This window comes from Daphnia carinata, chromosome 7 (assembly GCF_022539665.2).
Source record: "Daphnia carinata strain CSIRO-1 chromosome 7, CSIRO_AGI_Dcar_HiC_V3, whole genome shotgun sequence".
Taxonomy (NCBI): domain Eukaryota; kingdom Metazoa; phylum Arthropoda; class Branchiopoda; order Diplostraca; family Daphniidae; genus Daphnia; species Daphnia carinata.
In genome coordinates, this window is record NC_081337.1 from 8,898,190 (window position 1) to 8,913,565 (window position 15,376).

General features: G+C 41.4%; 3 protein-coding genes across 6 annotated transcripts; 1 reads left to right on the plus strand and 2 right to left on the minus strand.

Annotated features, from left to right (window-relative positions):
* Positions 1-398: 398 nt before the first annotated feature.
* Positions 399-3,953, minus strand: LOC130704083 (eukaryotic elongation factor 2 kinase-like). Of its 2 annotated transcripts, none has more exons than XM_059496132.1 (9): positions 3,819-3,953; positions 2,884-3,448; positions 2,419-2,821; positions 2,141-2,351; positions 1,854-2,075; positions 1,686-1,787; positions 1,239-1,620; positions 912-1,170; positions 399-855 (listed from the first exon to the last, which is right to left on the minus strand). In XM_059496132.1, exons 2-9 carry the CDS (start codon positions 3,340-3,342, stop codon positions 737-739), a joined length of 2,157 nt encoding a protein of 718 aa, XP_059352115.1. In that variant the 5' UTR covers positions 3,343-3,448; positions 3,819-3,953; the 3' UTR covers positions 399-736. The 2 variants fall into 2 exon arrangements, with proteins under 2 accessions (XP_059352115.1, XP_057381553.1); XM_057525570.2 differs by having other exon boundaries at positions 2,884-3,470; positions 3,819-3,951.
* A 1,196-nt stretch (positions 3,954-5,149) lies between these two features.
* LOC130704125 (ras-related protein Rab-37-like) lies at positions 5,150-13,684 on the minus strand. 3 transcript variants are annotated; one of them, XM_057525606.2, is made up of 8 exons: positions 13,560-13,684; positions 8,085-8,374; positions 7,916-8,026; positions 6,342-6,404; positions 6,190-6,235; positions 5,899-6,009; positions 5,689-5,827; positions 5,150-5,619 (listed from the first exon to the last, which is right to left on the minus strand). In XM_057525606.2, exons 2-8 carry the CDS (start codon positions 8,370-8,372, stop codon positions 5,511-5,513), a joined length of 867 nt encoding a protein of 288 aa, XP_057381589.1. In that variant the 5' UTR covers positions 8,373-8,374; positions 13,560-13,684; the 3' UTR covers positions 5,150-5,510. The 3 variants fall into 3 exon arrangements, with proteins under 3 accessions (XP_057381589.1, XP_059352098.1, XP_059352099.1); XM_059496115.1 differs by lacking the exons at positions 7,916-8,026; positions 8,085-8,374; positions 13,560-13,684 and adding exons at positions 6,610-6,720; positions 6,833-7,488; XM_059496116.1 differs by lacking the exons at positions 7,916-8,026; positions 8,085-8,374; positions 13,560-13,684 and adding an exon at positions 6,833-7,490.
* LOC130703617 (putative inorganic phosphate cotransporter) lies at positions 12,598-14,897 on the plus strand. The gene is made up of 11 exons (XM_057525052.2): positions 12,598-12,732; positions 12,806-13,005; positions 13,072-13,308; positions 13,370-13,457; positions 13,530-13,759; positions 13,824-13,970; positions 14,037-14,169; positions 14,236-14,309; positions 14,367-14,414; positions 14,499-14,618; positions 14,689-14,897. The coding sequence occupies exons 1-11, from the start codon at positions 12,645-12,647 to the stop codon at positions 14,821-14,823; spliced, it is 1,500 nt and encodes a 499-aa protein (XP_057381035.1). The 5' UTR covers positions 12,598-12,644; the 3' UTR covers positions 14,824-14,897.
* The last annotated feature ends 479 nt before the right edge of the window (positions 14,898-15,376 follow it).

Below are 15,376 nucleotides of genomic sequence, written 5' to 3' on the forward strand. Positions count from 1 at the left end.
GTGCGGCCCTGTTACTAATATGAAAAATGATGAGCGATAAAAACTGACATTAGCGATCGTGCCAACCAAGTATGATTTCACGTCCGGCTACTTCCAACGTTGTTGACACTGCTGAGCGAAAGGGCAATGAGTAAAATACAGTTAATCAGCCTCAGGTAAACAACAGCGGGTAGCCAAACGGAATTTCACACGCCGATCATGCCCCGTATAAAGCTTCACACAAATAGTGATGTACATAGCTTGTTGGTATCGATTACTAATGTTCTACCAGCAGAATGTAATTCTAACCCCATTTGGTGAAAAACAACGCGAGCCTTTATAGGATTAAATAACTTGAGGGTAACAGTACACCGGGGCCGCTTTCCCTGAAGAAGTCTCGACATAAATCGCTATTGCGCAAAATGTTAAAATTAATGTGCGCTAATGTAGTTTCGGGGCACGGATAGATCAGGTAAATTTACCCTTGAAAAACAGAATTACTCTAGAACAACACGGCGCCAAGACAACTGCGCGGAAGAAAATTACGTTCGTGTACCCACCCCATCGCGTAAAGTTCACGGCCAGCTAGTCAACCACAAAGTTTTATTAGTTAGTTCTTAAAAAAGAAACAAAACAAACACTAAAGTCCCCCCCCATAACAATGCCCTTTGCAAATATCACTGTTAAAAGAAGATCCTTGATAACAGAAAAATAAGAGTTGAAAAGAAAAACCTCGACTAGTGCAAACCACAGTCATTCAATTTTCATCGTTATCAATCAATGCGTTCATCTCTTCAGCCAACGCATAATACTTATTGGCCAATCTTCCCTTCATGGCAGCCATGGCAGAGTCGGCAGCGCTACTCAAGTATTCGGCTAATAAAATTTCGATCTCAATACGCCGTCCAAAACAATAAAATAAAAATTCTAACCTGCTTTGGCTGGATCGCTCTCCAAGCCATGTCCTCCGTCTCGGTACATTTCACCTAAACGGCCTAGTAGTTGGTAGGTTGGGTCGTCCATAGTGCCATCGTAGTTTCCCTCCTCGTCACTGGTTTTTACAGCCTCTATCGCTTCGGTGTACCAGTGAACTGCTTCGGTCCATGATATGGGCCGGCTTCCTAATCCTTTTCCAGTATCATATGCTTTGGCCAAGTATACTAGAGCTGCACGGTCTCCCGCAATGGCCGCCTGTGGATTTTACACATTCATATTCTAGCGAATTCCTGCACTTACATGAAAAATCAATGAAAACATACCATGCGCATGTAATCTACACCCATGTCGATATTTTTGTCTGTTTCTTCCAAATCCAAATCCGGAAGAACATCATGTGGCAGGTGCAGCGCAATTCTCGCCGTCGTAATTATTGCTTCAAGATTACCGCAATCAGCAGCGTGTCGTAAATGGTAGAAGGCAGCTTCATGGTCGTAGCCGGTTGAGTCGGGCTTAGTAAAACGTTGCATTTCATGATATTTGGCCATATCTAAGTGAATCTGTCCCAAAACTGAACCACCTGTACGTTGCTTACGAATTTCATCGCAATCTTCGCCGTCTTCTTCTTCGGCGTCCCATAATTTTTTTCTAGCTTCTATTTCAGCTAAAACGCCCGACGGGCGATTTTTCTTATCAATCGATTGTCTGTTACGTCAACATCGCGTTTAAACAAGAGGCATATGAACAGTCTTTAGATATGTTCAAGATACCTAAAAGCTGCTCGGTCAGCTTCATCGTTATTAGTAACAGACGCCGAACTCGATTCCGAGAATAGACGTGGACGTCGGCGAGGGACACTGTCCGAGCTATTTCTGTGAGTGGAGAAAAAAAAGAATATTATGGGTAACCCAATGAATTTCTTTTAAATCCAAGCTCACTCAATGTGGTTAGGTGAGTCGCAGGACGTAACGTAAATGCTATTCTTTCCGATTGAAGAAAGGCGGGAGCGAAGTTGGATTCCTCCGTCCGAATCGTTGCCATCATCTTCCACAATATCATTGGCAGTCCACTCACCTATGCTATCTGTTAGCGATGCACATGAGCCAATGCTTGATGAAGATCTCATGCGAAGAAATTCGTGAAGGTGGGTTCGTTGATATCTTAATGAGAGTTGAACGGCTATTACAGATAGATAGTTCAAAGTTTAAAGCGAAATTTAACTCACTGAGAAGGCAAAACTACTATTTCTTCCGTTCCACGTGAAACAGTTCCGACATCGTTTGAAGCGGACGAATTGGCAGTCAACAAAGCAATTTCAGAAGGGGCCAAATCAAATGGCGTCAATCCAAGATTAGTACAAATTGAATTGCAGATATGTGAATGAAAGAACAAGGCCATGCCTCTTGTTCCCAGATTACCGTCGCCATATTCAGTCCCTAAACATGGAAGATAACACAACGTTGAGAATCGATATTTATTGAGTAAAATATGTAGCGTTGGTACCTGAGACAGTATGAATTTGAGGATCCGTGTATAAATCCCCTACACCTTGAATGTCCACGACCATCAGTTCGTGACCGGAACGTTCAAAAGTAAAATGACTCAATGCCTGTGGCGTGTGACGATGAGCATCGTCACCAAGTACGAAGCCAGAATTAGAATTGTACTTAACGTAATTTCCTTCTATGAAGTTTTCTATGTGGTATAATGGTCTATCAGGACGATCAACAAATTCTAGGACGGCCATTTGAAAAAAATCTATTTGTTTAGGTGGGTGATGTCGATTAAACTCTTCTCCCCATAGCTTTGCATCCATTTGAAGTTTCACTTCATCAAAGTACGTTTGGCGATCAACAGGTTGAAGAAAACGTTTAATAACAGCATTATTAGAATCCCGTCGCCAATCCTGCATCAACAAGAAAAGTAAATAATTTTTCGAGGATAAAAACGAAGACAAAAGAAGTGTACCTGGTTATGACTGAAATTGCTCAGCTTTTTAATACGGTAACACTCTCTCATGGCCCCATGAGCGAAAGATTCGGTTTGCACTTTAACATTGACTTGATCGACTACCCATTCTTTTTGCAACGCATTATACCGATGACGATTGGCATTTTCGGTCGGATAATGCTCCAAGTGAAATTTCTCCCAAGGGTCGGTATGAGACCGCGCTTTCATCAGGGCATGGCGCCAATTATTTTGCACTGTTTGTTTGTTGCTTGCAGCTGAAGAAGAAAGTGACGCTTCTCTTTTGCGCTTCGAGCTCATACCCATGGCAGCAGAAAAATATTTCACTTGGGTTCCATCCAGATGAACTTCAGGAAAGTCATGGGCTTCATCTCCATTAGATACATTCCATTTAATATCAGTAAAAGAGATTGGTTCCAGGACAAGGTCTTCGTGATGTGAAATTTCAGCAGTAGCCATGATTAATAAATGGTACTTTTACAAATACTGTAGGTGAGCTAGGATCACAGAAAGGCACTACTTTTGGCAGTTTTATGGTGACTTTGTACAATGTCATCTGGGATTGCTAGAGAGATAAGAAAAACACCCTATAAAAAAAAGGATAAAAAGGTTATTATCAGGTGTTCATTGAACTATGAACTTGAAACAACTGCCCCACATTTGATTTTAAATAATTTTCCCACTAAGTTATGGTAACAGTCACATAAGTAAAGAAATAAGGTCAACTATAGTTTTCTTGATTTTTAAATGAAGGACACACTGTTCTGTCTTTCACTTACCCACTCATTATAGCCAGCATATGCAAGGTGTACGTGACGTGAACACACCATGCATGTTTTTGATAATCTAACAAGATTGGCTTGGATTGCGAAATTTTATGGAACCTAAGGCCCACTACTACCTAACAATACTGATCTGAATTACGTAATTCTTACCTTTAGTTTTGTACGAAGCTCAGGGGATGTAATAAACTTAAATACTAAGTGCGATTCCACGACATTTCGTCCACATCAACTTCATTGTTCAATATCTCAAGGACAACCAGCAGCGTGGCGATACAAATACATTCGGACACCTTGTGGGAAAATCTGACAGCTAACAGATGGGAACTCGAGCGGCATCTATATGTGTCCGTATTAACTTTTACCGTCGTAAAATTCTGTAAGCTTGTTTCAGACCTCTTCTAGGCGCCAAAAAAAAACAAGGAAAAATGGGGAGGAATTTTGTGTGTTCGTCACATTGTGCATTTGCTATGCTTGACTGGCGGGAGGGCTACCTGATAAAGGATTCAGACCGCAACTGGCTGTAGTGAATCAGCGGGATGAGGCTTTTGGAAGACTAAAATGTGGATCGCGGATTTAAGCAACTTTTCAGTCTACGGGCTTCGCTTGAAACGGGTGGACGACAGCATGTAAGTCGACGGGTACTGATACCCGGTGCGTTAAATAGCAAATACAAAGTGCGTTACGGGCAAAAACTGTTGGGGGTAGGACGAGCAGAGGCAAAGAATTGCTAAACACAAAAAAAAAATATTGAAATAACATAACAAGAAAGATTTGAACTCGTGAATTCAGCGTGACAGCCGCCACCTATGCCATAGCACCATACCTCACTTACGCTTACTACGTACATAAGCTGCCTATTTGAACGGGTGACACTCAAACCTATTTTTATTTCAGATGTGCGGTCCTGGTTACATGGTTATCGCCCGCGCTTTGCATTCTGTCGGTCCCGGGTTCAAAACCCGTCACCTCCAATTTCCCAGCTCTCCTTCCCTCCATCTCTCCTCTCACCACCCTCAAGATTCAAGATTCATCTCAACGGGTTCGCAATATTCTTCATCTACATCTTCATCCCGCAACGGATATGCCTTGAAGAAAGAAGAGCCATGCCTACTATAAAGGAGTTGAAATGGCACACACAAAAATTCGATCTGTAATACCGTTCACTACATTGAAGATCGACCCACAAACTTAGGTAGAGAAGAGGTAAACGTAGCTCGTATTTTGTTGGTAAGTCTCCCCATGGCCACTAGGTTCATGGATGCAGGCAGCTAATCATCGATCGTACAGCAGTGCGACTAGCAGGCTAATCCTTTTTATCCAAGGCATGAGATAATAATAGCAATATGAAATAATAATAGCAAGGTATGAGCCTATCTGACAACGTAGTTGCTAGGTGCAGAAGTACGTGCAACTACTCAATTGTTATACAAATGTTAACACATTCGTATGCCAGATGTGCAGTAAACCATTTTGGTTTGTAATCGAACGAACATACAGCGTGTATTGTATCTAAAGCTACAGAAGCCACGTGCCACCACACGTGAATACGGCAACAGTTATTTAGAATTTTTAAAGGGAAAAACGAATTTTGTACATATGGAACAAAGTGCCATTCTCATTGTGAAAGTGTACCGTATAGTCTTTATACATAAATAATTTAAAACGACACAATCGGATGGAAAACGAAGATGAACACCAATCGAGATATTACTTTTTCTTTTGTGGAGGAGGGAGAGAAATTTTTTTTTCTTTGTGTCACGTGTTGCGCGTTGATGACTAAAAATGAACGACTCTTGGACGACAACAGTTTGCCCGTTTGAGTTATCTTTCGAAAACCATTGTTCAGGATGTGTTGCATGCAGAGCAGACATTTTGCGACCACTGTCTGGGCTCTACATATTCCTGGACGCCGTACGAAGCGCTGACTGTTGTACGTTTATCCCTCAACGCTCTGTAAATGTCATGCAAAATAAATTTGTTTGAAATGCAAAATGTGAGTCGCTTAAAGTACGAATCTAACCTGGCTACTTCGGTGAAGGCAACGTCAACGTTAAGGCCAGTTTTGGCAGATGTTTCCATAAAGTTAACCTTGTACTCCCGACCAAGTCGTTCGCCATCTTCACGATTCACAACGCGGTCCTCACTGTCACATTTATTTCCTGTCATAAACGAATATTATTTTTGCACAATTAGCTTCAACTTTTCAATGAAATTGCATTGTATCAAGTACCTAATAACATGATGATGACGTCTCGGTGCGCATATTCATTGATCTCGGCCAACCACGCTCGAGTGTTGTCGAAACTTTTGCGATTGGTCACGTCGTAGAGGAGGAACAGAGCTGTAAGGACGCACAACGTCGCCCCCGTTTCACATAAATTATACGAAAAGAAAAAAAAAGGAATGATTTCCCTAGATATGAACCAAACGGAACGGCATCCGGTCGCATGCAGATAAACTGTTTCCTCTTAAGTTTCTTCTGAATTGTAAAAAAAAAAAAGAAAAATTTAGTTTTCCATACCATGAGCGTCGCGATAATACGCGTGTGTTACGCTTCTAAATCGTTCCTGAAAAGAAAAATTTTTTTTTTATAAGCACTTATTGTCTAAATCGTGTAGGAACAAAATGAAATTCTGAAGAATAAGCTTTCACAGATGAACTTTGTTGACTTACTTGGCCGGCGGTGTCCCATATCTGCAACTTTACTTTGGCACCGTCAACCACGAGTACTTTATTCTAAATATATGAACACACAGAGAAATGCAATTAAATTTGAGTTGGATGGATTCATTTGGGTCACGAGGGATCAAAGGATTTAAGCTGAGAATTAATTATTTTTGGCATCCAGCTGTTTAAATAATCTCAATTCAGTTAGTGAGCAGATGGCAGGAAGCAATTATCGTAAAAACTACGTCAGTCTCATCAAGGTTTTTTTTTTTACCCTGTAATCTATACCAATTGTGGCGATGTAAGAACCCGACATGAAGGTCTTGTCTTTGAAGCGGATCAACAGGCAACTTTTACCCACCCCTGAGTCTCCCAGCATCATCACCTGGACACACAAGACGTCAGAAATATGATCACAAATGAGCCGAAAGCTATAAAATGGTCGATTGCCACAAAAGGATTGGCTGACTTGAATTAGTTCCACCAAACTCAGCTACCTTAAATTGGGCGCACGTTTGCTCATCTGTGTTGACGGCTGAAGGTCCCCGGAAGTCGTAGTGGACGTTATTTGTGTCCTTAATTTTGATTCGATTATCTTTGGATTTCGTGCGGAACGAGCTGCCCCTAACTTGAATAAATCGGTATGTGGATGGATCAGACTGTGCCTCTTTGTTGCTCAAATCATTCGACACCGTCTGTCGTTTCAGGTTACTACCAAGCTGAGCTAGAGTCAACATTCTATCCCTTTACTAAAAAAAAAAAACAAGCCTATAAAAACAAAAACAGCTGAATCTCCAGTTTGATTGGAGGTTGTACTAGTCGCTATGCGTAAAACGTGTTTGTAGCGTATGACACATAAACGGCAACTGCCACAAGTCGGTAACCGGCGAAAGGAAGTGTCTGCGTTGTCGACGGATAGGTTTGATTAGATCAACCCCAAAGAGGGGGGCGAGAAAGGATAAGGAAAGTAGAGCACTTGTCCATCACCTCCTTTCCCTTCTTCCCTACCTAGTAACCCAATTTGCTCCTCCCCAGAATTTCAGCCAGTCGTTGTTGCACTTGGCCGGGACAAGCGTGCGTAATAGTGGGCGACGTTAAAAAACATATGCTTTTCACTGACGAAAACAGACGCGCTACTAATGCAATAAAACAGGCTCGATTCAAACGAACGCAAACGACTTAAAAAGAAAGTTACCTTAAAACAAGATTATACAACTATGTCTCGGGAAATAGATCGCGTGATGTGTAAATCAGAGTTGAGAATTTCTCAGTTTCCGACGAACGCTGCAGTTGCGAATTATCTACTTTTCAAATGACGTCATACCCGATGGGCGCGTTTCTAAGGATCCTGCACCAGGACGCTACTGCGCATCCAATGGATCGATCGAACACTTTGTTTTTCTGGTTTTTCCTCTTATTTTTTCAGGCTAGGTAAACGATTTATTCTTTGTTGTTAACGCTTTGTTTTGCCGCATACTCTAGTTAACCGAAACACTGTGAATCAACGAAAGCTGCCCCCCCCTTTTTTTTTAACCGGATGTTATAATATATCATGCTAAAGTGGCGAAGATTTTGCTTACCGTAAAGCCAATGCCAACAGTGGCAGCAAACGAAGATGGATGGAAAGTTCCCGTATCGAATTGGACGAGGAGCGAAGTCTTTCCAACGCCACTATCGCCAACCAGGATAGTCTATAGAACAAAAATTGTTACAGGATGTTAGCAAGTGGTATAACTTAGCGTAAATTACCTTGTGAAGTATTTCTTCTATAGAAACGTCAGTTGCCGATGGAGCCAGTGGTGTTGCGGCAACGTATCCCCGATAGCCCGTATCACTTATCTCTTTGCGCACTTTCAAATCGACTGGGTGAAGGGGAGTATGATCAAGTCGGGAATGGAACGATCTTGAAGTACCGAAATCGTCTTCTTCAAAGACTTCGTCATCAGGCTCGTCCAGTCCCATACTGGCGAAAGTTTTATGCGCCTCTGGGATACCATCTGACGGAGTTTCGTCGCCATCCAACATCGGTTTTGCCATTACTAAAGTATCAAATGAAATGGCAAACAGCCCTCCTTGCAGATGATTAAAACCCGAAACTCCTTTGAAATAGGGTTACTCAAATGTTTAGTTTTCAAGCGCTTTCATCTGCATAATGTAAATAAAAAAATGATGGAGCAATATTGTCCATCAACGGTACAGCAAGAGGTGAACGGGCCCATAAATAATTTTTTTTTACAGATCCAGTCAAAAATAAATAAGAAAATCGATTTGCGGTTTGTCGACGCGTCGCTATCGCATTGAAGAGATCAATAAGATTTCCAGCGTGTCAAGAGAGAATTAAATCACAAAATAAACCACACAATGTTTCGTTCCGACTGCCCTAAAAATTAGGGGGGGATATTTGAAATGGAATAATAGTATTTCGGACACAACTTGAATAATTTAGGATAACTTCTACGTTTCTGCCGAAAGCAAGTGGAATTGCGGTTGGTAAAACTCGCCGGGCGATAGTCCGGTCAAGTCGATAAAGACTGAAACAACAACTGGGTTGTCGTGAGTCAGAGAATCGTGTGGCGCGCAGCAGTAGCAGTAAGATGACACTACTGCTACGTTCACGCTAAGACGATTGGGCGCGAGTAGGAGGAGACTTATGAGAAAACACCCGGCCAAACCTAACGCGGTGCAAAAATACGCAGTGCCACAAACGGGCAATGTGCTCTAATCTCGCCGCACTATTTTTGGTTCGTCCGGGAATAGACAAGACTACCCGTGCACGTTGAATTGCTTGCTCCCCAGTTGAGACCATCGATCGTCTCTCACTTGGCTCTCTTCCTTTTAATATCTCTGCCGCATTCTCGTTGACGTATTCCCTTTGATTTTGACGGGGTTCTTCGCTGCAAGATGTTAAAGATGCACATCGACAAAGGAAGCGCCCCCTGAACACAGAGAAATGGCAGGGAGATGTACAGAATTCGTAATAAGAGCTTCAATGATTTCAATCTTTCAACGCAAGATCATCTGTTGGTGCTTCGTGAATCATTCATATGTCCATGGTTGTCTGATTCCATGGAACCCGCAGGGACCGTGCGCGGTGGATCGAAGACGGAAACCGATCGATTTCCCTCAGAAAAATTGTGGGTGTTTTGTCAATAGTTAAAAGATATAAAACGCCAATGTTTGTAAGACTAAGTCTTTCTTGGACATCTACTTTCTATAGCTTTTCGTTACGGTTAGTTTTATCATTACGTACAGTTGACAAAGGCTCGTGATTAGTTAACAGACTGCCTATGTCGTTATCATTTAAATTCAAACTTGTTCCGAAGTTTGGGGAAGTTAACCGTTTCGAGAGTAGCTACATGAACGTTGCTGCGCCTTGCACAGTCGCACAACCAACGTATTGAGTAGCGGAACGTTGCACACAAAGTTGGAAACAATCGAGTTAGGCAGGAAGCTTATTTTCCTGTTTAACTCGTAGAAAGGAAAACTTTTTTTTTTTAGCTCAATAACCTTACGTCAAACTATTGACCTTTTCCAATTTAAATGCCATTATTTTCAAGTTAACCTTGTTATGCCAGCAGGACACACTTTCAATGTCTTTGGCCAACTTTGCAGTTTCTTTTTGCTTCGTGCCTTTGTCGGACTACTAATGCAACAGGGGTTTTGGTCTACCGAATTTCACGAAAAGGCAAGGGTTACAAAAACCAACTGGAAACCCAAAATTCCAAGTGTCAGTTGATCGTGCCAAAAGATGGGAAACACAACTAAATGCGTACATGAAGAATTGTTTGCGTAAGCGTTGGCGTAGCGCTAGACTTAACCATCCACAGTAGAAGAAAATGGTTTCCCACCAAACCTTAAGCGTGAAAGGGCTTCTGTGTATACGTTCAGTGTTCTTTGGCCAGATTTTCGTTAGCGTACAGTCCCATCAGTTCGTGTACCCATCGGTAAGTGTTTACACAATCGATAAAATCCATCAACTATAGTTTTTAGGTAGGTAACCTTTACAAACTGGGACGCCAAGAAACACATTTCAAAACCGTGGGAACTACCGCAGTGAATGGAATATCTAAATTTGAAAATATGCCTACGTGAATAAGTTGAAATGCCACCCAAGGCGGAAAAAAAAGGCAAAGAATTTTTATGGAAGTTAAAATAAATTCGTCTTGGGAAAAAAAAAACATTCACGACGAAAAATAAAACGCAATCGATAAATCCCACCAAATAGCAAACTGTAACATTAACAATATTACATAACATTGACAGCGGTGAGGAAAAAGGCGGTAAGATATAATGGATAGCTTGTTTTACGGTTGGTAAGACTAAGATGAAGTAACTTACTTGAATACGGCAGCATTAGCGGTATGCGCAATACTACTCAAGAGCAAAGAATAAAAAAGAAAAAACTCGGAGAAAAGGATAAGACACGAACAAGATTAGGGTGGCGGAAAAAAACTCCAGCAACGAAACCGTAACGATCTCTTTTTTCCTTCCAGTTTTTGTTTTGCCAAGAAAAGGCTTAGCTAATGATAGGCAACGTGTACAAGAAAAAGATTTCTAGAAAACGACAAAGAAAAACAACGAGCAAGTTCCCAATGACCTAGCGAAAGAAGAAGGGCGTTTGACAGGGCTCAACAGCGATTAGCATCCCATGAAATTGAAATATAGAATTTTCTAGGAGGCTTTCAATTAAAAGTCTCTTGTTGTTATCCTAGACACCGAAGTGCCTAAAACACAAGTTATCACCAACGAATCCAAAATGCGTACCTTCTAGGGAAGGATTAAACGCAACGCCCAGCTGTTGCATCCGTCATCCCATAAAATAAAGTATTCGCATTTTAATGTTCTGAAACAGCAAAACACTGCAATATGAGAACAGGAGAACCATATAAGGTCGACCGATGCAGCCTCTCCGTTGATCGCCTCGGGTTCCACGCTTTTGTTGATATTTCCACTTTGGCAGCACATATGATGGCTTTTAATTTACGTATTGATTATGAACAAAGAGGCCGCCAGAGTGCTATTTAATGTTGCCCACGCTCTCCGCCCTTCTTACTTAAGTGATCCAATTATAAAGCTTATTCAGTTGTTGATTGGTATCAGCGACCAGCGCGACACGGCACCCTTTTTACAGCAGACAAAAGTGGAGAAGCTAATAATGTGAAGGTCTTGAACTTAACAACGTCCTTTCATCTTCCGTCGCTTCTGTGACTGGCAATTCTAATCTAATTCTTTTCTACTGTTTAATTTTCTCTTGCTAAAGTGTTTTTCTAGTTTTTGGACAAGGGCGTATCCCATCATAAGAGTTCTACCGATTCTCAAGTAGTTGCACTTGAACATAAATGGGACTAAACTCGCACGAAAGAATCTCGGAGAGAGTTTATTACGAGTCACGGTCGTTCGTCTCCAGCCAGAGCTAAACGAATGCCCCCCCCCCCCCAAAGGCTTGGTTAATAAAATTTATATTCCACCAGTCCCAAGTAAATCTAATACGTGTTTCGTTTTTATAAGGATTTCCTTCGTACACGTTTAGCGAAGACGTTTGCTTCTGAAACAGATGCAAACATCTTTTACCAACTTCTCTAGAATGGCTTTTTTTGTGTAAACCCCTCGCCTTTGTATTTCAGGAAAATGAAAGTGTAGGTTACCTCGAGTACGAAACTAGTAATTTGTAGGGCTTGCAGTTTGTTCGAAAAAAAAAAAAATCAAAAATACAACGCGGATACGACAACGCGTAATGAAAAGGTGAGAGCAACTTTCGAAGAAAATCGACAGAAGGGTACGAGGCAACATAAAGAAATAATAATTAACAAGCGAAGACGACGCGTTTCTCCTGAAATTGAAAAGGATGTTCGAAGTTGCTATTGATCATTTGCGCTAATTGCAACTATTTTTGTCGTATCTATTCTCCTATTACTTCCATGTAATGATTGTGAAACGTCTGTTTCTATTGCATCCCACATTGTTTTGCAAGCCGAATTTTCATTAAAATAGAACATGAGAAACAACGTGAGAAACAAGAACAGTTTGAGATGAGGGAATAGTAAAGCTAATAATTAGCAAGTGATATATTACAGTGGATGATACGTTTTGTATCTGGCATGTTTCAAATTGTTTGTAGGCAACAAAAAAAAAAGGTGGTTTAGCCAGACGTTTTAGTGTGTGTTACATTGCAAGCGACAGATGGGATGTTATGTGCCGAACAGGTGGCTTAACCCTATTTCAGTTGGGCAGTCACAAAACTAGTTTGTTCCTATATTTTTACACAGTATAACACTAGCCGGCGATACGTTGAGTTTGTAACTGATCAATATGGTCAATCAGGAATTGCTCTTAAATTGCGACGCTCGCTTTAGACGTTATGGTACCACCGACAAAATGATAGAACACAAGCCCACAGGTAAATCAAATCAAATGTTAACTCTTGTTACGCTTTTCTTCCACTACTAACTTGTCACAAACAAATGAAACAGATTATTTCGGTTCACGCCACAAGTTCGCCTTTATGGCTTTTCTCGGTTTGGCTGCCGTGTACATGGCGCGTGTTAATCTCTCGGTTACCATCGTTGACATGGTAAGAATGCCATCGTCTTCAGCAACAATAGTCAATACAACGAAACGCAATCCGACATCTACTGTGTGTCCAATAAGAAATGCCGCAACAACTTTTACGGTATAGACAATGCCACTTTCGGTCTTTGTTCAAACAAACGAAACATCTTCTTGATTTATGCGTTAGAATGACGGTGAGTTCGATTGGGATATCGAGACTCAAGGATTCGTTCTCGGTTCCTTCTTCTGGGGTTATACTATAACGCAGATACCTGGCGGATTGCTAGCTAGAAAATTTGGTGGCAAATACGTTTTGGGTATCGGAATTTTCCTTACGGGGCTTTTGAGTCTCGCCACTCCATTGGCTGCTCGTTCTAGCACAACCACATTGATTACAGTTCGCATATTGACAGGGCTCGCAGAGGTAGGAAAAAAATAAAAATAAACAAATCAAATGTAATCTGAAAAATGCGCTTCTACGCTAGGGTGTAACTCTACCCGCTGTGCATCACATGCTTTCCGCATGGGTACCTACCCAGGAACGATCTACCATTGGTGCTTTTGTCTTGGCCGGTAAGGAATTCACAGTCGACATAAACCCCACATCACTTTCGTCATCATTATCCTAAGCTTAATTAAATATAGGCATGCAATTCGGAACTGTAGTGGCCTTACCTTTATCCGGCTTCCTATGTGATGTCAACTTAGACGGTGGCTGGCCATTAGCTTTTTATGTTCCCGGTTTCCTGGCCGTCATCTGGTTCCTGGGCTGGTGGTGGGCGGTTTCAGACAGCCCGGAAAATGATCCCCACATCTCCGAGGACGAGAGAAAGTTCATCCAAATTTCAATCGGTAATCTGCAGAGAGATTCAACTGTAAGTCTTGTGTTTCAATACATTTTAAAACAGCTTATTATGATTAATATCGTTGTTATTTTAGATACAAACTCCTTGGCTGGCCATGGCCACCTCGGTTCACGTATGGGCCATTCTCATCGCTCATATTGGGAAATCTTGGGGATTTTCTATTCTTCTAACAGAACTACCAACTTATTTGAACACTGTCCTTCACTTTAACATGAAAGCAGTACAAGAAGCTTTACATGATTGCACGTTTAACATTTGAATTCAAGTCGCTTTTGTTCGGTTCCAGAACTGTTTGCTTTCGGCAATGCCTTACATGGCTATGTGGCTGTGTTCCATCCTTTTCAGCTGTGCTGCAGATGAACTTCGACGCAAACATATCTTGAGCACAACGCAAACTAGGAAGCTTTTTAACACTATCGGTATGTTACAAGCGATGCCACTTCTAATAACTTACAAACATTTGGATGGTAATAAATTGGTCACAGGATTCATAGCGCCAGCTTTCGCATTTGTGGGTGCATCGTTCACTGGATGTGATCAAGCAGCTACAGTTACATTGGTAAGGCTACGCACATCGACATCATAACTAATTTAAACAATTTGCTTTTCTTTTCAGATTATTTTAGCTACAGCATTCATTGGGGCAGTTTATTCGGGATTCGAGGTAAGCCCACTGAGACTTTATGTTTCACGCCCGTGATAGAAAAATAAAATTATTAAGAAAGTTAAGACTACACGTTGTGCCTAGGTTAACCATATCGACATTGCCCCAGAACACGCTGGAGTACTTATGGGGATAACAAATTGTCTGGCAAGCACCTGCGGATTCATAGCTCCTTACGTCATCAGCCAGATCGTCACCACACAGGTTTTTCTAATACACAACCTTGGCCTCATTTCCTTCTCACATTTCTTGTATTTTTTTTTTTACGATATAGGGATCAGTAGATCAATGGCGAATAGTATTCCTTCTTTCGGTTGTGGTTTACGTTGCGACAAATTCTTTTTACGTTGTTTTTGCAACGGGAGAAGAGCAACAATGGAATAGAGCGAAAAGATCGGAAAGCAGTTAGTAGCTGGGCAATTTAGACATGTATACGTACCACCAAATAGCTGCAATCACCACAATATCGTCTAACCGCCAACTGCCATTGTTCTGTCACAAGGTGAGTATCCTATGGTGTTCCTGTAAAGATTGGCATGTATAATGTCATGGTCAAAGAACTAAACACATAAACAATAGAAAATTAAAACAAGAAACGCCACAAGATTTTTTTCAGGAGGGGGGCGGGGGAGGTGGGTTCAACCTGGTCGTAACTAGTGGTTTTTTGCAATCTAAAAAGAAACAGTAAATGCATGAAACTGGTGGTCGTTTTCACAAGGTTTTTTCGTTGACTTTGGGAACAATCGCCATCATGAAATGAGAAAAATTCAGCGTTGTGTAAAAATGGATAAATGAAATTGGCAATAAAACTACACGGGTGGTGAGTTCCTGCTGTTTGGATTACCCGAGATGAAATGGAGACCCAGTGTGCTAACTGAAGCAAATGGCTATTCCATAAAATGGCGAATTACCGTAGTTGGAAACGATATGCCATGGGAGTAAGCACCGAATTTGTGGCAAGG

Coding starts and splice junctions, on each gene's coding strand:
- LOC130704083 (XM_059496132.1), bottom strand. CDS start 3,342: ATGGCTACTGCTGAAATTTCACATCACGAAGACCTTGTCCTGGAACCA. Junction 1,171..1,238: donor GTGTAGATTACATGCGCATG/GTATGTTTTCAT, acceptor TAAAATCCACAG/GCGGCCATTGCGGGAGACCG. Junction 856..911: donor GAGCGATCCAGCCAAAGCAG/GTTAGAATTTTT, acceptor AAATTTTATTAG/CCGAATACTTGAGTAGCGCT.
- LOC130704125 (XM_057525606.2), bottom strand. CDS start 8,372: ATGGCAAAACCGATGTTGGATGGCGACGAAACTCCGTCAGATGGTATC. Junction 6,010..6,189: donor GTATTATCGCGACGCTCATG/GTATGGAAAACT, acceptor GCGTCCTTACAG/CTCTGTTCCTCCTCTACGAC. Junction 5,620..5,688: donor GCCTTCACCGAAGTAGCCAG/GTTAGATTCGTA, acceptor TGACATTTACAG/AGCGTTGAGGGATAAACGTA.
- LOC130703617 (XM_057525052.2), top strand. CDS start 12,645: ATGGTCAATCAGGAATTGCTCTTAAATTGCGACGCTCGCTTTAGACGT. Junction 13,971..14,036: donor TTCACTTTAACATGAAAGCA/GTACAAGAAGCT, acceptor GTTCGGTTCCAG/AACTGTTTGCTTTCGGCAAT. Junction 14,415..14,498: donor CAGTTTATTCGGGATTCGAG/GTAAGCCCACTG, acceptor CGTTGTGCCTAG/GTTAACCATATCGACATTGC.